This window comes from Chrysemys picta, chromosome 7 (assembly GCF_011386835.1).
Source record: "Chrysemys picta bellii isolate R12L10 chromosome 7, ASM1138683v2, whole genome shotgun sequence".
NCBI classification, from domain to species: Eukaryota; Metazoa; Chordata; order Testudines; family Emydidae; genus Chrysemys; species Chrysemys picta.
In genome coordinates, this window is record NC_088797.1 from 46,157,293 (window position 1) to 46,183,854 (window position 26,562).

At 42.6% G+C, this 26,562-nt stretch overlaps 1 protein-coding gene across 5 annotated transcripts in view; it reads right to left on the reverse strand.

The window, feature by feature from the left end:
- Positions 1–26,562, reverse strand: part of WDR82 (WD repeat domain 82) — a 57,187-nt gene that overhangs the window by 20,162 nt on the left and 10,463 nt on the right. For 2 of the 5 annotated variants that reach the window (XR_010589122.1, XR_010589121.1), the window contains exons 2-7: positions 20,396–20,493; positions 15,642–15,708; positions 15,296–15,395; positions 12,725–12,841; positions 11,093–11,248; positions 6,529–6,671 (exon numbers count right to left, since the gene is read on the reverse strand). Coding sequence is in view for 2 of the 5 variants with exons in the window: in XM_005285295.5 (XP_005285352.1) it covers positions 5,477–5,506; positions 6,529–6,671; positions 9,264–9,333; positions 11,093–11,248; positions 12,725–12,841; positions 15,296–15,395; positions 15,642–15,708; positions 20,396–20,493 (781 nt within the window). In the remaining 3 variants the exon portion in view is untranslated. Of the gene's footprint in view, positions 1–1,348; positions 5,507–6,528; positions 6,672–9,263; positions 9,334–11,092; positions 11,249–12,724; positions 12,842–15,295; positions 15,396–15,641; positions 15,709–20,395; positions 20,494–26,562 lie in introns of those variants that run through there. The other 3 variants (XM_005285295.5, XM_065551317.1, XR_010589120.1) reach the window with 3 other exon arrangements.

A 26,562-nucleotide genomic window follows, 5' to 3' on the forward strand; every position in this document is an offset into this window, starting at 1 on the left:
TGAGGTGGTGGTATTTTTGCACTGATTCAGTACAGAGACCAATTCCCCACGATGGTGGGGAGAAAGACTATGGTGCTGAAAGTACCATCTTTCAGAGGTGACAATACTGCTTTTTTAGGCTCTACAGTCTACATCTAGGATTCAGCTCAGATTTGGGCAACTATTTGTCTTGCTGAATTCCCTCAGCTGTTTTAGGATTATCTAGCCTAAATGTCTGCACACTCTTAAATAGATGGTGCATTTCACAACCGCAACTGCCAGATTTGTGACAATACTCATACTTTGTAGAGTGCTTTAAGCTCCACAGGGATAAAAGAAGCTAACTGAAAAAAAAATATCATTTCTGAACAGATTCCTTCACATATGAAACCTGTTAATGCATCACTTCCAGTCAGGTGCCCCCTCCTTTTCATATCTTTTAACAGCCTTTTCAAATGTAGAGCAGGACATTGGAGAATTGCACAAGCAGTGTTAGGGGTTTTCCATTAGCAGACATGCCTTACTTTTGCTACAATCTGTAATAGCTTTCAGGTGAATTCAGTAGGGAAATTTATCTTGACAAGTTGTTCTTTCCAGCCTGCTTATGGACAGCCATTACCATAGCACCACATTTATTACATTTTGCTCAGACATTATGTAATTAGATCGGCAGGTTAGAGAAGTTAAAGGATATAAAAAAGAATCTTATTCCTGACCATCTGAACAATGTTTTAGGATAGGTAAGAGGCCCAGAGTAGCCATACTTTAGGGGGAGAACTTTAGTAGAACTCATTTCCCCAATTCTGTTTTTTCCTGTTTCGCAAGATAAACCAACAATAAAATTCACCTAATGGTTAAACAACTCCGATTTAACCGACATTAGCTTAGTGCAGGTCTTTGTCCTTCTCTAGTAGCCAGACCATGTTAAGAGGTTTGTGTCTCCCACTACATTCAAGCCAATAGACCTTTTGCCAATAGAGAAAGGAGTTGGGGCTCATGCTTTTAAATCCAGAGGTCACAGGTTCAATCCTAAACAAATCACCTGACCAGGGCTGCAATCACACACAGATGAGCAATCAAGTCCCAGTACAAAACTCATGTCGAGTTATTCAAGGTACTGGTATATTTAAAGGCAAGAAAAGCATCTTATAACAGACAGTATAGAATAGCATAAGATGTCTGTTTCCATTACAAACCCTTATAATTGGGTAGAACAAACTCTTCAGAGGCAGGGAGCATTTTTAATGTATTAAAGTAAATCAGTGATTTTAAATTAGTTTTCCCCTTCCCCTCCAAGCAGTAAATAAATATGCACTGTAAAACTAATTGTCAAGTAGTAAACGCAGAATCTACATTACTCAAAAAAAAATCAGTTACAAAATATTTATTTGATAGCCACAACACTGAATTTTCCACATCTGCAGTATTTTATGGCATCTCATAATTTGACATTAATGTATTTACACTCCTCCAATAGATGGTCACCACCTAAAAATTAAATTCACAAAACCAAGCTCACAACCAAGAATATAGTCAATAGGACAGCAGTTGCAATGGACAGCCTCTCTCAAAGGCAAACAGGATCCCAGCCTGCTACCCAGAAATCCTGTTGCAGATTGTTAAAGTGCAAATATAGCCAGAACTGTGATCAGAAAAGAGATTGTAGCTTCCCTATTTATTCTCAGTTGCTTATCAAATCTGATTAGATTATGAATCAACGCCACAAACCTGCACATTTTTGTACACATGCATCAATGGCATTATTCACATATTTAAAGTTAAGCACCTGTGTAATATTTGCAGGATTGGAGTACAGACAGGATTTTTTATTATAAATATAAACTGCCTCTTTTGCAATCTCATATATGGATCTGAGAAGAGGTCAAGCTGGGCTCCTTTCTACTACTATTACTGACACCACCAGTAATGAAGATTCGGAATCTGAACTTCCACTGATTAGTGCCTGAAGCAAAACAGAATCTAGCTCACTCTCCCCTATTTAACTCTGCTGGGCCAATAAGAGTCAAAGGCCTGGTCCCCACTAAGCCCCCACTTCGGACTAAGGTACGCAAATTCAGCTACGTTAATAACGTAGCTGAATTCGAAGTACCTTAGTCCGAACTTACCGCGGGTCCAGACGCGGCAGGAAGGCTCCCCCGTCGACGCTGCGTACTCCTCTCGGCGAGCTGGAGTACCGGCGTTGACGGCGAGCACTTAACCAGATGCGATAAATCGATCCCAGAACATCGACTGCCTGCCGCCGGACCCTCCGGTAAGTGAAGACGTACCCAAAGTGACAGGGTATAGCCATGGAGCTCTCACACAGTAGGTTGGGTAAGGTGGTGCTATTTTTAGAGGTACTTTTCTGATTATACCCAGTTTCCCCTAAAAGTACTGAAGTGTCACTCCTAATATTCTTTAGTTTTCAAACCCTGCATATTCCTTAAAAGCCTTTTTCCCTGTCTTTAAGCTCTATGAAAGCTAATGAATGCAACTGAGTTTACTTTTTTAAAAGTTTCCAGATAATTGTTTTGGCAACAGTCAGTTCTCTTTCCATTTTTTCCTAAAACCCTGTCAGAAACCCTGATCGCTACATTAAGATTGTGAGAGACTCATGCAACAAAGAAAATCAGTCAGGGAATAATATCTAGTTCCCTAGAGACAGAATACTACCAATTTTACACTGACAATCAGTGCCGCCTTGTGTCTGATCCTGCAAACTTCTCAACCTGAAAACTTTTGATGTTTCTGATGTGCAAATTCGTCGATAAACATTTCAGCCCTCTATAGTGTTAAACATGCTGCAAATACACATTGAGAGGGTTACAATGCAGCTGGAGATACAGAACACAGCCTTATAAAAAGTGTTTAGAGCAGGTTTGCAAGTGGCACTTCTCAGAAGAAAAATCTTCTGAGTCTCTTCTCTGCCTAAGTAATATCTGGTGGGGACTAACTGTTCATTTCACTCATCTAAAAGCACCTTTGCAAAAACCTGAATGAGTTTGCTTCAGGTTATCATTGTTTCAACCTCAATTGTATTTTTTAATTTTAAACTCCCCACCACCACCAACATGCTAAGTTATAAACCTCTGCAAAATACGGTTGCTCACAAAACACTAAATGGCAGCTATAGCACCAAACAGCCCAGAATGCAACAAGAGGGGGCTGAAAAAGAAACAGTTGCAGAAGCCTAGTCATGTGTGAGAACAGATGTCCCTCTCCCCTTTGCCCTTGGCTTTTTGAGGTGAAATCAGCACAGTATTAGCCAGTAGGAGGGATGCTGGTGCAGCCATACAAAGGAATTTCTGATCTGGAACTCCTGCAGCCTAAGTGTTTGGCGAGATCAAAAGAACGTCAGTCTGTCATCCCCACCAAGTGAGTAACAGACTAACTCGTGTAACACAGAACACACCATAGAATTGGCTTTAAACATGTACAGTATAATTAGCACAGAGGCACATCACAGAGTCTAAACAGCATTTTTTAGTCACATAGATTCAAACAATTTCTCAGACTGTCTCATGCACAGCAGACCTTTTGATGACGTACAGAGTGTCTGTCATAGATAAAGCTGCAGCGCAACATGCACTAATACCTCAAATGGGACTGGCAGTGACGAGAAACCCATTCTACACCCCTAGCCCTTGCTTATGGAAGTGTGTGTTATGCTAACAGTTGTAACAAGCAAGGGTGGAGCAGAGAAAGGGGTGGGCTGTACCACAAACCCATACATTATTCCAGTGGAACATGCTCTGCATTAGATGCAAGGCCCTACAGTGGAGATGTAAACTACACAACATGGAGCATCAAGATCACGATTACCAGAGGTGTAACAAATTATTTTCAGGTATGAGGGGACACTAAAATGGCATCCAGGATCAGCCTATTCCCTGTTCAGATTGCCACCTTGACAGTCTCTTGCATTTTTGGGAGGGTGGGGTTAGCAGCAGGAGACAAAGAATGGATTTTCCAAGCAAATGTACCTAGGTTGTATGCTCAGCCTCTAGGTTGCAAGTATTTGGTTAAGATGAGAGCACAGTGCATAGCTCCATGTACATTGTACTTTTCTCATCGTGCTAATGGAGATGCCTCAGACCAATTTTACAATGTGATGACTTAGGAAAAGAAAGAAAGTGGAACAATACCAGCTGGTAGACTTGGTTTACTTTTTGCATTGCCCAAAAAATGGACAGCAGAGTGCAGTATATCCAACAGAGGTATAATACTTCTGCAAGGGCATTCTTTACAGAAATGCCAGGGCAAAATACAAGAAAAAAAGGGATATCAGATAGACATCTCAAATTCTCCATTTGGCTTTGGATAACACCCATCCGACTTTAGGTGAGCCACAGTCTTTTAAGCAATTGTTGAGAACTTGCACAATGTGTGAGTAAATGCATAATGGAATAAAATCTTGTGTGTGGAATATTACTAACAAAAGGGATACAGGCCTGGACCCAGTTTGGGGAGAATTTAATGGACTTATTTACAGAACAGGAGGAGAAAGCTGCATCAATGGAAGGTAAACAGCCTGAACTCATCCCACAATACTGGCCCACATCAGACTCTTTAATACCTAAAAGTAAAAAAATATGACCCCTCCCTACTATCCTCCCCCCATAATATTTACAAGTAAGATCAGCAAAGATGATACAGAAGGAAGATGTATTGGAGACTACTGCAGTTTCAGTCTTTGTTTTAATCATCTTCCTGCTGACAGACTCCTTTATTGCTTGGGATGCCCACCAGACCTCTTCAGTACTCTGTGTACCTTGGATGTTGGGATGATGAATGGCACAGAGGCTGCTTCAAGCTTTCTCTGCCAGCAGGCAAAACCTGTATGGTCTGCCAGGCACTAGACCACCAGAAATGGATGATGGATGCCATGATGCGAATATGCAGCCTTTGCCCAAGTGTTCGATAGCAAAAGAAATCTCTGTGCATCTGACATTTGGGTTAAAAACAGTCAGTCTGCTTGTATTTGGCACAAATGAAGTTTGTATTTGTAGAATTCAATAGTGACACTGTAGAGATCCCAGGCGTGATAAACATGCAGGTGCGGGACAGAATTGCACGTCCCAGGCACCCACCGCAGTTCGTCTGTAGCCTTGTGTGTTTACAGTAAGAGAACAAAACACAATTACATCTTAGAGACTGCAGCAAACTTCATAAAAATCAGACTTTCCGTTATTTCTCTGCCACATTCTCAAAAGTAACACTGTGCCAGTTACAAGTTCTGCTGGAACCTATTGGACTTTGACTGGAAAGTAGCTACATGTTGCACCCAGCTTCTGGGTACAGCAGGATCAAACTCTCGGAGGTCAAATGAAGGAGTCCTTCTGAAGGAATGCAGCAAATAAAAGACATACAGGAACGTATGTGGGTATGATGGATGAGAACATACAGTCCAGGAGAAGTAGGCAGCTCCAACACCAACGCAAGAACACGCTGCTATTAACAGTATGGAAGCCACCCAATGGGCATTGTGGTTTCAGAATTAGTCATCTATGGTTGGCAACCAAAAGGCCTAAAAGAAGAAGAAGAAAATGTAAGCATGGAGCTAGAATAGGCATCTGAAATTCCTCACCCAGTAAGCCCCAAAGCAAGCCAAGGAATCTGATACATGCTACCAGCAGTTCAGGATTAGTATCCCTGCTTGGACTGGGATGCATGTCAAGCTGATGCTGCCAAAGACAACTGCTTATTCTATATCTTACACACAATACATGGGCATGCTCAGGCCTAGCAGTCCTCCCATACCTTCCTAGACTGTTAAGAACTCTACTTCCTAGCAAGCCCCTAAGACTGAACATGAACAGGACCTTAAAGCTCTCAGTGTTTATGATGGAGGATCATGAAATGTCAGCCATATTATGGTGGTGTGAAAAAGCCCATCTTTCTGTGTGCATGCACATGCACTGCTTGTTCTCAATGTGTTCATATACATTGTTCCTTTCTGTCCCCAATGTACTGCCACACTGTGGGAATCACAGGGAGGGCAGGATGCAAGTTGGACTGGCTCTTCCTGAGCTTAGGGGAGGACTAGCAAAGGATAACTACCCTCTCCCACAGAGACATCCAGGGCAACCCAGGAGAGAAGAATTAGAAAATTCTGAAGACCAGCCACTCCCCCAATGCCCCCAGCCTCAAGCACAACTTCTGCACCAGGGGCTGTGAGAAGGGAAGCATATGCATGGCTGGACACTCCCTCAGCAGGGGACTTGTGGGTGGTTTCCACTCCTTTGGCACTGAGCAGCGCAACAGGAATAGAATCATAGAATATCAGGGTTGGAAGGGACCTCAGGAGATCACCTAGTCCAACCCCCCGCTCAAAGCAGGACCAATCCCTAGACAGATTTTTACCCCAGTTCCCTAAATGGCCCCCTCAAGGATTGAACTCACAACCCTGCGTTTAGCAGGCCAATGCTCAAGCCACTGAGGGAATAGAAGAGGGCAGAGAATCTACTTCAATATTAATTCTGGCTCACTGACCTACCAGAAATAAGGTGTTTGACCCTTAGGCTGAAAAGGATGGACTTGTGTTCTTACCATGTTGGAACATGCACTGGCAAAGGTCATGAATTTGGGATTGAACTGCAGACAGGTTATAGGACCTGTGTGTTTCCCATCCAACACAGCCACCTTCATCCCACTCTCCCCATTCCAGACATGAATTTTTCCATCCTCTGAACCTGTGGGTTGGAGAAGACATAATACGTATAAAAGGCCAACACAGTGGACAGAATGTCAAAGTATCACTGGTAAAGTGTAGTGGAGACACCAGAAGAGAGCTATCAGATCTACAGGAATCAATCTCCGATTGCCAGCTTTTTAAAAAGGTTGCAGGCCCAAATGCTTCCCATACAGAACGCCATTCAAAGTCAGCGGAATTTGTACCTGCAAGTCTGAAGGGAGAATTTACCCCAACTTGTTGTGGGGGTATAGCTACCAAGAGGGAGTATATGGATTTGATCAGAATAACTCTTTTTATACTCAAGCCTGATGCAGCCCAACAAGCCATCTCATTCCGCAGAAGATGACAGCTGGCATTAGCAGAGTGAAGTCTTGCCTACACTTAAAACGCTAGTGGTACAGTAGCAGCTGCACCGATGTAGTGCTTCAGTGTAAACACTACCTATGACGACAAGAGGGATTCTCCCATGGGCGTAGGTAATCCACCTCCCTGAGAGGCGGTAGCTAGGTCGACAAAAGAATTTTTCCATTCACCTAGTGCTGTCTACACGGGGATTTAGGTCGGCCTAACGATATTGATCAGGTGTGTGGATTTTTCACACCTCTGAGCAACATAGCGAGGTTGACCTAATTTTCTAGTGTAGACCAGCACTACAAAAGGAAAGAGCTTTGCTATGCACATTAATGGCTTGAAGACCAACATCAGAGGATAAAAGGCATTGTTAAAAGGTAGCTGGAGTGCTAAATAAAACTCAATGGCATCCTAAAAGCCATCTGATTATAATCCTGCAATTTGCAGATCATTAAAGGCCTGGTTTTCAGCAAGCTGTGCATGTATCTATTCCATCTTCCAAGTACATGCATAAAGTATTCATCTGCACAAATTCCCAGTTCATACACAGAGCAAGGTAAGCATCTTACTAGTTACATGCAGAATCAAATCCAAGATTCACACGTGCACAACGGCTTGCTGAAAAATCAGGCAATAGAAGTGCAATCTAGTCACTGAAAATTGTGCAGTCTGCGAATAATCAAAGGGTATGGTAAACCAGATTTCAGTGAGTTACGCTACATGTGAATGACCAAGCTTGTTAAAGATGTTTCAACTCTCATCACTACTAAATATATGTTTTTATAGCAGAAGTCTACAAATTTCCATTTTAATGGGACACCCTGAATTTTTAAAATTGACCTCTTTCCAAAAATATTTTAGTCTTTGGTATAACCTCTTTTATATAAGATATCCTGACTTTTTAACAAAATCCCTAAAAAGAAGAAGGCTTTTTCTGTTTCCTTTTTGTCTGTATGGGCTTTTCAGGAAAGAAACTAAGTGGGCACCCAGGGTAAATTAGTCAAACTGCACAAAGTAAAATGGAAAAAAATGTCCCTACAACTGCTAAACTCCAGAATAATGCAAAAGTTGAGAAAGAAGTGAATCTGTCCAACAGCAGGAGGACTGCGGATACCAAAGAGTTAGAGAAGGGATGTTTCCTGGCAAGAAGGGTAAAACATGCAGAACGGAGCTGTCTCCAGAGGATAAAATGAGGGCCTGCAGGATCAGAAGGGAAATCATCCACCAGAATAAAGAACCACCACCAGCATGGTCCTTCCTGAAAGACCGAAATACCATCCTAGATTTAACTTTAGTTATTAAGAAGAACTTATGGGCAGGTTACTGATGACCAGCTAGATTTCAACATTAGTATATCCAAAGTATACAGGGTAGTTTCATGTATACATGAACTGAAAGAAGGTAGTGGGGGAGGCAGTACTCTATATGATAGAGAGAGAGAGAGAAAAAAAATTGGCCATGTTGGGCAGTAAGTTAATAATGCAGTGTTATAACTGTGCGTGTAGTATATAGATTATCCAGAACTACCTCCAGTCTAGCCATATCAGCCACTTAGTTTTTTGTAATCATCACTGTAAGGAGGATCTTTACGAGGAATATGAATGTGGAGATGGTGGACTCGTTTTGCAGCTCAGCTTACATTCACTGGGGGCAGTGTATCCTAGGATATCCCAGCTGATACTGCACAGATTACAGTACACAGGTAGCCCAAAAAGGTAAAGAATGTAGTCTGCAGATAGGATGGAGGGAGGCTGCAACATTCTAAACTACTTCAGTTGCTTTTTCCTACTACACACAACTTTACCCATGCTGCTCTGCCAATCCATCTCAACAGCAGCCTGAGGGGACCAACTCTTGGGGGTGACAGTAAGAGGGAAGTTCAGTCGGTAGCCCTTTCTATTCTTCCTCTTGGCTGAGATTGCCAGCCAAGCTATGAATTAATGTCAGCTGTAGTGGTAATATGTGATGTGGACACTTGGCCAGTGGGAAACAGGGACAACAGACCTACCTACTAAATTAAACCTTAAAGTATATGGTATTGAAATGACAGAATTTTGAGAGCGTTGTAAGTGTCTCCCACAGCAAAGTGAGGAAAGCATTTTGTAAGTCCTAAAATAGCCTCTTGCAGCCTTTAAACCAACTTTCAGTTTAATTATATCAATACCCAGTTTCACAGCACTCAAATTGCCTTGTAGTAAGACCCACAATTGCAGGCTACAAGGGGGTAAGGATATCTTACCAATCATTATGAACTGGGAATCTGGTGTGAATGATGCCTCCAACGTGACAGCCTTACTGTTGTTATAACCCTACAATACAAAAGAAGTTAAATGCCTTCAAGCCTGTGGCAAGGGGACATGTCAAATCATTCTTCTAGCTGAAGAACAGGAGCCCCTCCCCCAAGCATTACAGACTGTACTATGCAAAGCCCTCCAAGTGCCACAGGAGGGGACAGAGCACAGATGTAAGGATTAGGAGTGGGCAATAATTTATCAAGGTACTAAACCAAACACTTTCCCCTCATTAGCAGAGCTTTGAAAGCTCCATTAAAGGGAGTTAAATATCACAAGTAATTTCTAAAAGGGAAGAGGGAGAGAAGTTTTCAAGTGAGCCAAGATTAAGGGCTTGTCTACACTACAAAGTTAAACTGACATAAGGCAGATTACATCAACCTAACTCGGGAGGTGTACACACTACAATGCTCCTCCCGCCGCTTCAACACACCTCCTATGCCGACCTAATAATACCACCTTGATGAGAGACTTGAAGCTTAGGTCAACGTAGTTAGAGCGACACAGTGTCAGCGTAGATGCTGCATTGCTTACTTCAACTTAAGTGACCTCCAAGACATGTCCCACAATGCCTGGTCTAGTCACCATTTTGACCTCTACTGCCCTGCAGCCAGGTATACAGGCATGCCCTTCCTCCCCTTTTAAAGCCCCAGGAAGTTTTGAACTTGTTCTTTCTATGAGAGCTCTCCAACAGGAACTGCCCAGTTGACCATGCCGGCCCGACACAGCAAACGCGCTCCTGCCTGGAGTACACAGGAGGTGCTGGATCACCTTGGTCTGTGGGGAAAGGAGGCTGTGCAGTCACAGCTCCACTCCAGCCTTAGGAACTTTGACATCTACAGCCAGATTGCTTGGGGCCTGGAGAAGGGCTTGTAAAAATCAAAGAGCTGTGGCAGGCATACCAGAAGCAAGGGAGGCAAACAGTTGCTCTGATGCAGAGCCACTTCTATACATGCTCCATATATCTTCCAGGACCACAGCAGTATCCAAGGCACACTACCCCGCAGGAGATTAAACACAATGACAGCCTCACAGTCATGCAGCTGCGAGAGCCTCGTTGGTGTATGTCCCTGTGAATCCCTGTTCCCTCCCCTTTAAAGATACTTTCCCCTGCATGTATGAAGTTTACCTCAACATTACATAGATAGATTTTTTTTATTCCACACCCAAGCTAACCTCACAGCAGTTCAGGGTCCATGCTTTCTGACAGAGATGGCTGGCTTGCAAGTTACCAGGGCAACTGAATACCCATGGAATGATGGGATTGAAAAACCTGCATCATGTAATGCTGAACCTGCCCCCCAAGAGGCATTGCAAACCCTTTCCTAAGACACCTTGTGACCAGTTGTACAGTGGAATAGCTACCCACGGTGCACTGCTCTCTGTCGATAGAAGAGTTGCTACTGTGGATGTGCTCCATTGACACAAGGAGCATAGTGTGGACATGCAACAGTGGTTTAATTACAGAAATGGCTGTACGTCCATGTAACTTAAGTTGACTTAACTTTGTAGTGTAAACAAGGCCCAAGATAAATCAGGGGACCAATAAGCAGCAAATTAGTAAAGAAGCCCTCTCCTTAACACTTGTCTCATCCACAGGGCATCAGCTATCTCTATTACTGCAGCTGGAAGGCAGCTCCAAGAGACCTGCCCCTGGAATACATGGAACTGGGGTGTTTTATCCTCCAAGCTAATAATCCCACATCATCTCATCCCTGACAAGGACGTAGCAAAGACAGAGCAATTTCCAAGGCGGCAACCAAGACAGCATGCTCACCCCAAACGTATGCAGTACAGCTCCCTTAAAGGCATCAATCAGTCGAAGGAACCCTCCATTGGTTGATATGAGGATGAGCTTCCCGTCGTTACTGAACTTCAAGCCTGTCCACTCACAGGTTCGATCGTACTGCATCTTGAATGTAGCAAATGGACCCTTCAAAAAAAAAAAAAAAAAAAAAAAAAAAAAAAAAAAAATGGTGGGGGGAAATGATTTGTATGCATGTGCACCCAAACATTTAACTTTGTTGGTAAAAAAAAATATCTATATCTATATCTATATCTATCTCCAGCATAGGAAAACATTTTAGATTCCTAAAAGGAAACAAACCAGACTGATATTGAACAATCCAGTACTAGCTGCCACGCAAAGGGTGGCAGGGAAGAGAAGCAACCACCTGTCATATTGTGATGCAGCAGTGTTCTGACATGCCACGATTCTGTCATCTCCAATAGCAACCAAACCACAACAGGATGTTTAGGAAACTTGTGGTTTCACCACCATAAAGGAAATGACAGTGAACAAACATCTGGTTCACCACTACAGTCACCAGAGAGAAGAATCAATTCTCACATTACATCTGATTATACAGGGACAGATTTAAGGTACAATATAGTGGCCATTTGCTAACAAGGCCCCCAAACCATAATTTAAACTAAGGGCTGGAGCATCAGCTGTTGCTCTCATCCAAAAAACAGATGTTTTCCGCCTGTTTGCAACTACTGTTGTCCAGTTACAATTTTCCTTCTCTCTCTGATGTTACTGCTAGGTCCACCTGACCTAGACAGCACAGTCAGCAAGGAGGAAGAAACATTAACTGCTGCTTCCCACGTGTTACAGGAAGCCTGAAAAATGGGTTCCCACCTGACTCCTATCAGCCTCCCTACACCCAGAGGCATCATCAGCATAAAGGTAGCAATGCCATTTAGCTCCTCAGTGATGATACCCCATAGGCTTGCTCCCAAGCCCTCTGTCTAGTCTCTGATGCCAGTTCTCCTGGGGCAGAAGACAGAGAACAAGTGGATTGTGCACTGGTAGATTGTGCTTCAGACCCCACTCTGTGTAGCAATGTGCCTGGCTTCTGGGGTAACAGCATAGCCTGAACCTCAGAAGGTGGACCAGATTCATAACCAGTCTTGGAGATACTGTTATCAAAGACCCCAAATGATGCAGGAAAGAGTTTAAGGAAACTGAGTATAGTTCAGTGCTGAGTATGTTGGTGGGGGAGCACTAAGATGCAAAGGCATATGATAGGGAACAAAACATGTTGGGAGAGCAAATGTTTGAGAGGAAGAGATAGGAAGGTGAGAAGTGGTTGGGTCAGTAGACGGGACATAACCCAGGACAAATGCTTTTTGCAAGAAGTTGATCTGGGGACTCAGATTTTAATAATTCTCTGGCTAGAATGAATTTAGAGGTAGGTCCAAAATGGGATTTAAGGATCTGGTGGTGGCACCTACTTGTACAAGAAACTCTTATACACAGCTCTCTTCATATATTAAGTATTATCTCCTTGGTGCTGCTGGCTGTAGCACATGCTAAGATGTTTCAGGGGATGCTCCAAGTCCAGGGTTTACATGCTATTTCTTGTAAGCTATAAAATGTCAGAAATGCATCTAGTTTGTCTCTTACCTTGTCAAAAGAGCGGAGATCGTACAGCTTCACCATTTCAGAATTGACTCCAGCAGCAAAAATCAGCCCCTCTGGGTCAAAGGAGCATACAGGCTTCCCCTGAAGATGCATTAAACCCTAGAACATGGACAACAGTTAAATATGAATTCAAATAGTGCATATGCCTGTATTCCCAAAGTCCATTCCTGACAGCTCCCTCAGCCGTGCACAGATCCAGCAGGGCAGTCTGCTAGTAGAACAGCTGGGTTTTCAGTTGTCAGTCTTCAGTCTTATTAAGAATCTTTCAAAAGGTGGCTTCTCATGTCCCACACTGGCATTAGCCTCTCAATTCTGTACATGGAGTATGAACAAAATTTGGAGAAGTGGTAAGTGGCCATCCATCCAGAAAGGGTATGAGGAACTAAATACATGGCCTCAACTCATCCCTAGAGGCATGTGATGATTATGGGACACCGTGAAAAGGACAATCCTAAGAGGTTAGTCAATTTAATGCATTCTAAAGTTAGAAGGTTTAGAACAGAGATGAGAAAGACTTTACATTAACTTCACTATTGAGGTGAAATAATCCAATTGCTTCTGGGAGGAAGGAATTGACTGGTCTAAATTACTGCTGAAGAAATTTAGGAAAACAATTCAGATACACCCCCTGCTCAACACCCACCTACATGTCTTATGGGAAAGAAACGTACATCACAAGAACAGAAGTAACCAACCAGAACAAGGAGTGCTGCAGAGGCAACATGCTGCAATTCTGTGGGAGAAGGGAGACGCATCTTGTATTGGTAACAATTATCACTTCTGAGAGTTTCACAGAGCACTCGTGCTGGAAGTGATGGCAACACAGGGCTGGAGGTTGTGGAGCTAAAACACTGACCATTCAGGAAGATGAGCACCCAGGTGCAGCTCTGACAAACACAGTCACTGCCTACCTATGCTGATTTAACACAAAACCAAACCTTCTAAAAGCTAGAGGCAAAAACTGTTAAACTAAAGGGATCAGATTCCCACACAAGGATTAGCATAAGAGTAAGGGACAAATTCTCTCACTCTGCACAAACTTTGCAGTGGTTTGACTACAGGTGTTACATTAAATAACTTAGATAACCTAGTGCAGCTTTATTTAGTGACAGGTTTCAGAGGAGCGGCCGCGTTAGTCCGTATCCACAAAAAGAACAGGAGTACTTGTGGCACCTTAGAGAAATCTGAGCATAAGCTTTCGTGGGCTACAGCTAAGGTGCCACAAGTACTCCTGTTCTTTTTGCTTAGTGGACACTCTTACATCGATTTAGTTAAACTGATGCAACATTGTGTTTAGACAAGCCCTCTGCATAAGCCTGCAAAACAGGGGAAATTAGACTTTTAAAGAGATAGTTTACCAGTCTTCCCTAAGACTAAGATTATTACAATGTCAAAATTACATAAAGTCGCACATAGAATGGAAGTGAGATGTGGATAACAATGTCATGTCAGCAGCATCTGCTGACTTCCCATGAAGACCAAGCTAAAGTTTAGAAAGCAAGAGGCTCTTACCAACATGCACACTACCAAAGAAAAGTGAGGTTTCTGGATTAAAGGGCTTATTTCTTAGGCAGGTATAACTATGTTGTGTGTAAAAAAAAAAGTTTTCAATTTGTGCTTTACAGCTGGTCCTCATGAATCAGTGACTGTCTCTCTCTGTGCTCCCAGTGAGAATGGAGGCATGTTTAGGACCTGCCAGCCTCATCCACAAGCATTTTTCAACACCACAAACACTGCAAGAGTCAAGCTGTGTGAATGCCAGGTACTTTCAGCATTCATTTTATGAGAAGGCCTATTCAAATTTCTGCTTTGGAGGCATTTTACTATGAAACCAGAAGTACAGCATAATGGAGGTAACTGGTAATAACCAGAGATGTTAATAAATATAAAATGTTATAGTAAGTTTTAGACAGCATTTTGGATAATTGTCAAATTAGTTATAACATGCACAGCACTTGAAACAGTAAGGGATTATCATAGACAAAGTTGCAGTGTTAACACAGGGTGAATCTTTCAGCTTCACTAAGTTTAACACGGCTGGGAAACCCTGAAATCCTCGTGGCTCTAAGTCTGCTTTTGTATTTAACTGCTTAATGTTTTTCATTTTAAAACAAAAAGCCAGAGTACTCAAGTAAGGGATCCCATTCTGTCACCACTGATTCCAAGGTACATGGGAGACTTCTAGCGAAGACTGAAGGCTGTTTGAGGCTACAGTGTCATTAATATGCTAACAACATCCAACTAGCATCTTGTTTCATCAGCTCCAGAAGTTGCTGTTTTCTTGCCTTTCCAGCTCTTCCCCAAGATAGGACCCTGGAGGAAAGTGAGTGAGGATACAGTGTATGCACAAATCTAAAGAGGGATTCTGCCTGAGGTGACTTCTTTTGAATTCCAGGAGATGCTGGTAGGGACCAAGAAATACTTCATGATAGTATAAAAACCAGACCACCTATTTAATCTACAACCCATTTTTCATCATTTCAAACTAGAAACTCTTTCTTGCACATTTCATGACAACTGTCAGCAGACAGGCAAGTGAATTTGGTATCTCACCTGGCAGTTTGGAGACCGGAGATCCCAAAGTCGGATGGTTTTATCAAGTGATCCAGAAATAAAGGTATCATCCACTGGAGACATGGACAGGGCAACCACTCTGCAATACAGAAGATTAGCTATATCAGGTATTACACAGGTATGCAAGAAAGTTAGCAATGTAACTATTAACCTGTTGGCTTCACACAAGTTCAAAATACTTAACATTTTTTTATGTCATGAGAAGTAAAGTGAATTCAGTCTAACATGGTTTAGGTTTATTACAACACTGCTTTAGCCTCTCTTGTTCTGTTTCATAGCCACCAAGATCTTGATCACCAAAGTGTCCCCTTGTCACATCTCTTACCTCTTGCTGTGCCCTGGAAAGTATCGGATGTATTTATTATCATGTAGGGAGAGGTAACGGATTGTATCTGCAAGAAAATATAAGAAGTACATAAGCATATATCATATAATAAACCTTCTCCAACAGATAGCAACGATGGTCTGCTTTGTCTTCAAGAGGGATGTTAAAATGGGATCAACTGAATGAGAAACTGAAACCAAACAGTCCGGAAGAAAAACGAAACAGCAGATCTAGTCAGGATGTTCCCAATGGTCTGGAAAGAATATGAATATTTCATATAGTGTAAATGAATTGCCATGAGGCATACAGTTCTCTGCTCCAAAGTTACTGAAGCAAAATAAAAATCAAGTAACTGTCAAGTTTTTACTCAAGCATTTCTCACAAAACTACAGCTTTCTAAAAGTTGGTGCCAGCATTTCCAGTTGGAAAGTGAGTATAGATTTATCATGCAAATGCCATAGTCCTGTTAATGCAGCCATGCAGGAAGAACTGTCTCCAGCTAAATAACCACTGCAAAGGTGTGAACTCTGCCACTCAAAACGATAGTGAGGCCATGTCTATATATACAGCATCTGGTGAAGATGCTCTATGCCAACAGGAGAGAGCTCTCCTGTCGGCATTTAAAAAAGCCCACCTCCAAGAGGTGTCATAACCTATATCGGTAGGAGAAGCTCTCCCTCCGACATAGTACTGTGCACATTAGCTCTTATGGTGGTATAACTTATGCTGCTCAGGGGTGTGGAATATTCACACCACCGAGTGACATAAGTTTTGCTGGCATAGGCTGTAGATTAGACATAGCCTGAGATGTGAATGTCAAAGCCAGGCTGGGACCATTTAAATACTAACAACTAAGCACAGGCATTAAAAACCAAACTTCTCAGACGGAGGGACTTTTTTTTTTTTTTTAAACCAAACACTTGTTGCCTTTGTGCTTTCTTTGCACCTCTTCCAAACTGGAAAACGCTTTGGGGGGTAAAGGAGGAATAGGTGATGAGAAGAGAAGAAAAGATCCTTTTCATCTAACAGCAATTTCTTTATAAAAACATAATATAGCACGGGACAGAACTGATCACAGTATTCTGAAATCAGTAATTCTTTTAAGTGGCCTTCACTGAATATAGACTGCAGTACTAACAGCATTTTTCTTTTGGAAGATTCTATTGAGATTTTTCACCACCGATCAAAAGAATTCTGCAGAATTTTCTGCAGAAAAGGACCTAGGGGTCACAGTGGACGAGAAGCTGGATATGAGTCAACAGTGTGCTCTTGTTGCCAAGAAGGCTAATGGCATTTTGGGCTGTATAAGTAGGGGCACTGCCAGCAGATAGAGGAACGTGATCGTTCCTCTTTATTCGACATTGTTGAGGCCTCATCTGGAATACTGTGTCCAGTTTTGGGCCCCACACTACAAGAAGGATGTGGAAAAATTGGAAAGAGTCCAGCGGAGGGCAACAAAAATGATAAGGGGGCTGGAGCACGTGACTTATGAGGAGAGGCTGAGGGAACTGGGATTGTTTAGTCTCCAGAAGAGAAGAATGAGGGGGGATTTGATAGCAGCCTTCAACTACCTGAAGGGGGGTTCCAAAGAGGATGGAGCTCGGCTGTTCTCAGTGGTGGCAGACGACAGAACAAGTTGCAGTGGGGGAGGTCCAGGTTGGATATTAGGAAACACTATTTCACTAGGAGGGTGGTGAAGCACTGGAATGCGTTACCTAGGGAGGTGGTGGAGTCTCCTTCCTTGGAGGTTTTTAAGGTCCGGCTTGACAAAGCCCTGGCTGGGATGATTTAGTTGGGGATTGGTCCTGCTTTGAGCAGGGGGTTGGACTAGATGACCTCTTGAGGTCCCTTCCAACCCTGATATTCTATGATTCTAACATAAGCCACTTGAGTACAAGTGTTGAGAATATGAACCACTTTTACTTGCACATACATTTGTGAATGGAGACGTGCAAAGACGACCAAATTAAGCCTCCAACATCAGCAGTCAACTGTTACTAGGGGAGAAAGACAGACAGACAGACAGACAGACAGAACTCCCTACCAATTTCTTTCTTACATACACCCTGTTTTAGAAATATAGATGGACAAAAAGACTGATGTTATAGGAAACCAAAGCAGAGGTTTTTTGTGTTTTGTTTTTTTTAAGCTTTGACACCTGTTGAGTGTTTATTCAGGTTGACATGTTCAATACTGTTACATCGACAAGTGGTGCTGAGACTGCGAAATCAATACCAAATTAAGGTAAACGTGGAAAATTCTGTTTTCACCTTTGTTACTGCAATACTAGCTGGCGGACTAAATGACTTTTCTGCAAGGCAGGGTGAGAGTAATGAGTTTGTAATCTATGGGGAACATTCTTGACATCTGGAAGGCTAGAATATTTTTCTAAATGCCTTTTTCTGTAGAATACATGTTACGTAGAAAATCCCTCAAATCCATCAATTCTTGACAAAGATTTTCCATTGAGTCAGCTGAGGTCAGAATTCTGTACAGTCCCCCAGAGTTTGGCAAGAGAAATTTAAGGGTAACTTTGTGACCAAGCATGAATAGCTCAGACTGATGCATCATTCTGAGAGGCTTCTTCTCCTTTGAGTACCTCCAGATGATTATCAAATGCCATAAGTCAATCCACCAAAATCATCAGTTTTACATCCCATTATTGTTAGTACTTACTCGCCTTTACACAGCAAATTTAGCGTATATTCCTAGTTTTTCTGCTAAAAACTGCAGTTACTTGTTTCAGAAGAATGCAGTTGGAATCTCACCTTCCTCTGCTAAATACAAACCGTTTGTGAAGCATAAGTGGGTGATCCTTTTAGCCGACAGTGCTCTGTCCCAGGCAAGGCAGTGGCCTGTACAGTTATCTCCTGTACCGGGTGGTATCATAGACCCTCAAACTGTACAAACTACTACCTCAGCCTGGAATTAGGCAAGAAGAACCAGGTTTGAAGCTCTTGAGGAACCCTTCAGAAAGAACTGGATCAGAAGCAATTCAGAGGCATATATGTACTTGTGTGCAAATACCAGCATTTGTACAGTAAAGGAATGGCTTCATTTCACCCTTCTTTCTGTAAAAGCAACATCCTGAAAAGTTAACATCCTGTACACTTGCCCATAGTTTCACTCATTAGGGACTATGCAGAGTATGGACCAGCATATGGACCACCACAGGAGGGAAGCATGCCAGTTCTCTCAGGCCAGTTTACAATTACTTGCAGTACAAATACCAGTAATATTTTTTTAATCCATTTCTATCACCAGTGTATTTGCTTTAAAAGCTAATCAAAAGGAAAACACTTACAAAATGATAATCAACTTCAAACCATCAAATTACAAATACCACCTTAATAAAATGGATTTAAAGAAACTAAACAAATATTCCACTGAGTCAGAGCTTCTCTCAATGAATGATACCACAATGGAGACGGATACAAAATTAAAACACTATCATTACAATGAGACAGTCAGTAAGTGCACAAAATAAATTGTAACCATGAGAGAAAGCTATAGGAGGATCAGAAAATTGAATGGGAACTTCACCAAGAATGAAGTTCTCCAAGGATTCCTGACATTACGGCACAGCCATTTACACCAGCTGTTTCTGACACAGGGAAGAAGAATCACTTTGCTGAGGAAAGAATGTGTACCTGTGGGAGCTGATGAATTAAATCAAAACTTTTGAACACCCAACTAACCCTTTCACCCCAGGCTCTGAAAGCAACTTTAATTCATTGAAGATTATGAAATGCAGTTATGATGAAAAATGACTATGGAAAAAAATAACACTTTGAAACAGATGGGTTGCTCATGCATATTATACTGGGAAAGCAGAGGGGATAATGGACAAACCCAAGATTGGACGCAGGAGAGATGTGTTCTACACCAGGCTTAGTTAGTGATTTGCTATGTCACCTCAGTTTCCTGCCCTCCATTCTGTACAAATGGGGAGAATAAATACATCCCTATCTTTGTAAGGCACTTTGAGATATAGAGGTGAAAGATACTATAGAAATGCTACCTATTGTTTTGAGTCATCTACTTGCTTTGACAATTCTTTTGTTAAGCTACTCTTTACTCCTGCTGGTACCGCAAAGCCAACACAGCTATAAGAGCACACTTGCATGAGCCGGAATGGAACCCACAGAATTGTTAACTAAGTTCCAGATACTGAATCTTAATCAGTGATGAAGCACTAGCCAGAACAAAGTTTGCCTCCTGATCTCAAATTGAATTTGAAAGGCTGTCCGAAAGAAAAACAAACACACACACACCAGTTTTTAAAATGTTAGCTTGAACATCATTTGCTGTGGAGTCACTGAAGGGGGGGGGGGGGGGGGGGAAGAAATCTTCACAATGGCAATTTTCAAGGCTTAACTATTCAAAGCTTCACTAATAAGGTAGTAAACATGCTTATTTGAAACAGTCACAGAGAAGCTAAATGATTGGACCAATATCAAACAGCCAGTCAACAACAGAGTCAAGAATAGAACTCATCTCCCTTCAACTATTAAATCATGTTAACTCTGGTTATTATAGCAAAGGGGAACTATAATTAGCAACAATAGGTCATTATATGTTAGGGAATGACTGAGTTATACTTTAAAGATGAACATGTCTGTTTGCCACCGTCCTAGAGGTTGCTAAAAATGAGCCCATTCATGTCAGTCAAGACCAAAGCTTTCCCCAGCCCTCCACTATGGTTTATCTGAGTGTGCCATCTAAGTGCAGAAAGATTAAACATGGTCACTTACCGTCTATTTTGTTGGAGCTGTACACCACAGTGTTGGCAGCATGTGTGTATCTGATTAGGTCCACTCCATACTTTTTACTATACAGTGTTCTCTTTGGTCTGTCAAAAGAAAGTACAGACATAATTATGTCTGCTTCAACACACAAGAGCTCAAGCTGCAACCTACCAACTATTAGTCTACTTTTTAGTAACTTAATACTACAAGTCCTTTGAGATATCCAGGTCCTTTTATGAGGAAGGAAAACTGTTGAGATCTTTAAAAACCAAAAAACAGAACCATAAGGGACCTTGTCACATAGTGCACTAATGAATTACTCTTCCACCCGTAGGGCCCTAGATTAAAAACCTAAGATAAATAGGACTCATTTTAGTCTCTAGTGAACAAGATATCAGTAACAATAGTCACTGTAGAATTTGACACATGCTCATGCCAGCTCAGGAAACGTGGAATTGCAATTGCAGGGGTGTTTTAAGCTAGGAATGGGCAACAGTTGATAAAGTTGTGTGGTATAAGCTACTGCATGAGACACTAAACCTAGTACAAGTTATGACAGTCTGTTCCTTGCTTTCATTAGTGCTATATTCATGCACACACACTTCTTTAGGGAAATTTGGATTCTTTTCCAATACCTTAAAAGAACCCAAAGCTCTCTTTTTCATACATTCTTAAGCAGCGGAAGACTCTGGCTCAGCTTTAAGAAACATTTTGGGAACATCTTTGACATTTCTTCCACAAGTTAAAAGGCCAATACACAAATGTTATTGGGGGAGGGAGGAGGGGAACCCACACATACTATTTGCTTCTAGCACTCCCAAGTTTCAGTAACCTCTATCTAAATTTTCTCTGATAGCCTAAAAGTCAAATTCTGACATGTCAAGAGCCTCAGTAAATGCCTGAATATGCTAGAGGAAGTTTTTCAGTTACAAATTAATTTGTTTTGTTTTCAGAATACAAATGGACAAACTTTAACAGCAACATACTACAGTGTAAGGTTTCAGTTTCTGCTTACAACCAGAGGGAACTCAGGTAGGTAGACTGTCTGAAACTGAACAATCTGACAACCACATTTTATGTATAAACGAGTATTCATTCAAAATTTCCATAGATACTGAGTGAGACTTTGTATTAAAACTCCAAATTCCAGTAATCAAACTGGTTACTAACCCACTAAATCTTCTCCCAATTCCATGTCCCTCTGTAATTTACCTTGGCTGTACCACTGATCAAATTCTCAAGCATTTTTTCAAGTGTTAGAAGTTTAGCCTCTCCACTGGCTCCTCTTCCCCATCACATCAAATGTAGACGTTTTGTCCACTCTTTAGAATACCAACATAACTCAAGCCAGGCTGGGAAAAATCATATTGCTCAGAGACCTACAACAAGTATAAGCCGGAAAGTTGAATGACTTCAGGCACAGTAGCATAGAGCTGCTAGAGGGAGAGTGACCAAAGGAGCTAAACTGGAGTGCAGCAAAGAGTTGAGCTGCTGCACAGACAAGGAGAGTCAAAATGACTTAGCAAATCAATAAAACTGAGCTGCCAGGCAGAGGAGAGGAAAGGGGCCTAGTTGATGTTAGCTATACAAGTAGTGCCTTGGGAGAATGGGTGGGAGGAGGGAGGAGTGAAATACTTGAGCATGCCCAAGACTATGGACTGGTCTTCACTGCAGGAATAATTTGAAGGCATTTTACCACAAGGTTAAGTGTTAGGTTAGCTTGCCAACCAAGCCAGTGTGAAGTAAAATAAACTTAAATTGACTATTTGCTGCTGCAAAACAATTCGTTTTAGGAGGGAAATGGCTGCTCTAATATTTTGTTACAACTTTGTAATCAAACTTCGCTGCTGTTCCCGGAATCAGCCAGTTTAATTTGCAAGTTAATAATCCCTGACTGCCACACTATTTTAAAACACATTTGTATTAAAAATTATACACAAATTGTCAATTTGAAAAATGCCTGGATCACACTTTTTTTTTTAATAAAAAAACAAAAACCAAACACACACTCAAGCAGCCTGGATCTGCAGATGGTAATACTGAAGTCCCTGAGCCAACTAAATGGAATGCTAAATATCCATAGGATTTCTTGTAAAAAAGATGAATGTTTTGTGTAACTTGCACAAAGCACGAGAATCCGATAAGGGCGGTCCTCTTGTAAGTTGGTGCACGACCTCTAGAATTAATTCACTGAACACATTCAAATTTCCTTCTTATATTTGTACTAGGTCTCTAAGCAATATGATTCATATTCGTATGACTTCTCTGGCTCATGAAATGTATGGAAACAGAAAATGGGTCATTTTGTCCCTAAGAAGCGCGTATTATTAGATTACTCCATAAAAACCCAACAAGGAGATTAAAAAAAAAAAAAAACACTTTGAAGAAACACACACACACACACACCTGGATTATAGTCACAAAAAGTAATTTCAATTCTTAGAGATTTTGAAATATCCTGCCACTTGCAAGCCAAAAGTAGCCTTAATCCTGGACCAAACAATACAAACACCCACAAAGTAAAATACTTTAGAGGCAATTACAATGTGTCCTAGGGACATTCTCCGAACGAACACAGTAAGACAGACTTACTGATGGAGGTACTGACAAGTCTGTACCTGAGGAAGAGTCAATGCAAATCAGTTCTGTACAGGTTGGGTAACTTTGTACTATCTTCTGGATGCAGCATTAATATAGCAAAAACAACGAGGAGTCCTTGTGGCACCTTAGAGACTAACAAATTTATCTGGGCATAAATTTTCGTGGATTAAAACCCATTTCGTCAGATACATGGAGTGAAAAATACAGTAAGTGGTATAAATATTACAGCACATGAAAAGATGGAAGTTGCCTTACCAAGTGGGGGGGAGGAGGTGGGGGAGAGTTGGTGCTAACAAGGCCAATTCAACTAAGGTGGAAGTGGCCTATTCTCAACAGTTGACAAGAAGGGGGGGATTCATTACTTAAGTGCGGGGGGGAATCATTACTCTGTCTGGTATAAACAATGCTGCCTCTGTTAAATGTTGCATTTTGCCTATACAGCCGCATCAACCTTGAGACCTCAGCCATCCCTCTTATCGCCTGCTCAGAGACTGCAAAGACTCAGGAAGAGACCGCGAAAAAGCAAAAAAGACATTCTGCAAGAAGTGATGCGGCAATCTATTAAAGAGAATGAGAAAGCACAGAACTGGAGGGAGAGAGAAAGCAGGATCCGCCAGGAAAATGCAGCGCACCGACAGCAAAGCACCGATAGGCTCATAAGCATCCTAGAGCGCCAAGCAGACGCTATCCAGGAGCTGGTAGCCATGAAGAAAGAGGAGCAGTACCGCAAGCGCAAACGACACCCCCCGCCCCCCACAGTCCTTGTCCCAAAACTCTTTCCGTTGTGCCCCACTGTCACTTCCAACCCACTTCCCCCAACTTCCGTGTTCTTCACGCCACCCGCTGCCTCCAACACCAGTATCTTCACCACCCAGCCTTGAAAACCACGACCCTTACCCTCTGCACTCAACCCCCATCACCATGCAGTATAGCTGTCCTGAAGTGCAGCACTCACTGCACAGCACACCAGACAGGAGATACGTGAATCTGTGATTGTACTGTTCCCCACTCAACCCCCTTGTTTCTTTTCAATAAATGGATTTTTTGGCTTTGAAAACATTCTTTATTATTGCATAAAGTAAAAGACTCCTTAGCCCAGGAAATAAACAGGCACTGCAAGTCTGCTTGTCTGCTTAGCAAACACTGATTCCTAAAGATTGGAACTACTGCACTTCACTCCTGTGCAGGGCACCAGATATCACTGCTGGTTTTCAGCCTCAAATTGCTCCTTCAAGGCATCCCTAATCCTTGCAGCCCCGCACTGGGCCCCTGTAATAGCCCTGCTCTTTGGCTGTGCAAATTCAGCCTCCAGGTTTTGAACCTCAGAGGTCCATGCCTGAGTGAGGCTTTCATCCTTCCCTTCACAAATATTATGGAGGGCACAGCACGCGAATATAACCGCAGGGATGCTGTTTTCGGCCAAGTCCAGCTTCCCATACAGAGATCGCCAGCGGGCCTTTAAACGGCCAAAGGCACACTCCACAGTCATTCGGCACCAGCTCAGCCTGTAGTTGAACCGTTCCTTGCTGCTGTCAAGGCTCCTTGTGTAGGGTTTCATGAGCCACAGGTAAGCGGGATCTCCAAGGATCACAATGGGCATTTCAACTTCCCTACTGTGATCTTCCGCTATGGGGAAAAAAGTCCCGGCCTGCATCTTCCTGAACAGCCAAGTGTTCCGAAAGATGCGTGTGTCATGCACCTTTCCGGGCCAGCCTGTATTAATGTCAATGAAACACCTACAGTGATCCACAAGCGCCTGGAGAACCATAGAGTAATACCCCTTCCAATTAACATACTCTGATCCTAGGTGGGGCGGTGCCAGAATAGGAATGTGCGTCCCATCTATCGCCACTCCACAGTTAGGGAACCCCATTTGTGCAAAGCCATCCACTATTTCCTGCAGGTTACCCAGAGTCACGGTTCTTCTGAGTAGGATGCGATTAATGGCCTTGCAAACTTACATCAACACGATTCCAACGGTCGACTTTCCCACTCCAAACTGGTTTGCGACCAACCGGTAGCTGTCTGGAGTTGCCAGCTTCCAGATTACAATAGCCACCTGCTTCTCCACTGGCAGGGCAGCTCTCAATCTCGTGTCCTTGTGCCACAGGGTGGGGGCAAGCTACTCACACAGTCCCATGAAAGTGGCTTTTCTCATTAGAAAGTTCTGCAGCCACTGCTAGTCATCCCAGACTTCCAGGACGATGCGATCCCACCACTCGGTGCTTGGTTTCCTGAGCCCAAAAGCGGCGTTCCACGGTGCTGAGCATGTCCGTGAATGCCACAAGCAATTTCGCGTCGTATGCATTACGCACCTCGATAGCATCGTCGGACTCCTCACCCTCACTGTCACTTTGGATCTTAAGGAATAGTTCGACAGCCAAACGCGACGTGCTGGCGAGACTCGTCAGCATACGCCTCAGCAGTTTGGACTCCATTTCCCGCAGACAGATCGCGCTGCACAGAAACCATTGAAAAATGGCGCCAAAGGTGGACGGAAACAAAGGGATTTCTGGGATGCGAAGCGATGCATCACAGGGCATCAGGACAGGACCCAGAATCCCCCGCACCCACGCCCCCTTCCCACAACCCACGGCGCCAGAATGGGAAAAGGTGCTCTGTGGGATAGCTGCCCATAATGCACCGCTCCCAATAGCGCTGCAATTGCCGCAAATGTGGCCACGACAGTGCGCTGGGCAGCTGTCAGTGTGGACAGACTGCAGCGCTTTCCCTACTCAGCTGCACAAAGTCAGGTTTAACTCACAGCGCTGTACATCTACAAGTGTAGCCAAGGCCTTACTGACCCATCCACTCCCAGTCTTTATTCAGGCCTAATTTGATGGTGTCCAGTTTGCAAATTAATTCAAGTTCTGGAGTTTCTCATTGAAGTCTGTTTTAGAAGTTTTTTTTGTTGAAGAATTGTCACTTAAGTCTGTTATTGAGTGTCCAGGGAGATTGAAGTACTCTCCTACTGGTTTTTGAATGTTACAATTCTTGATGCCTGATTTGTGTCCATTTATTCTTTTGCGTAGAGACTGTCTGGTTTGGCCAATGTACATGGCAGAGGGGCATTTTGCTGGCACATGATGGCATATATCACATTGGTAGATGTGCAGGTGAACGAGCCCCTGATGGCATGGCTGATGTGGTTAGGTCCTATGATGGTGTCCCTTGAATAGAAATGCGGACAAATTTATTTGCCAGCTCTGTTAGTCTCTAAGGTGCCACAAGGACTCCTTGTTGTTTTTGCTGATACAGACTAACACGGCTACCACTCTGAAACCAATTAATATAGGTTATTCTTGAGATTCAATTGCTATGCACCTTTATACCTCAAAGTGATACTGCATTCTTGATCACCCACTGACTTGTGCTTGCTAACCTGGATCTCAAAAAACACTGTCCATATCCTAAAGCATGAATTTGTTTTGAAAGAATTTCAAATTTTAAATTTAAGTAAATAAAATAGCTAATTAAGATAAACTGATGGCTTTCAGGCAACTGTAAACAATTTTGGAGGTATCCGTCCAGGGATGCTGGGTTATGAGTCAAACTACTGCAACCAAGTTAAT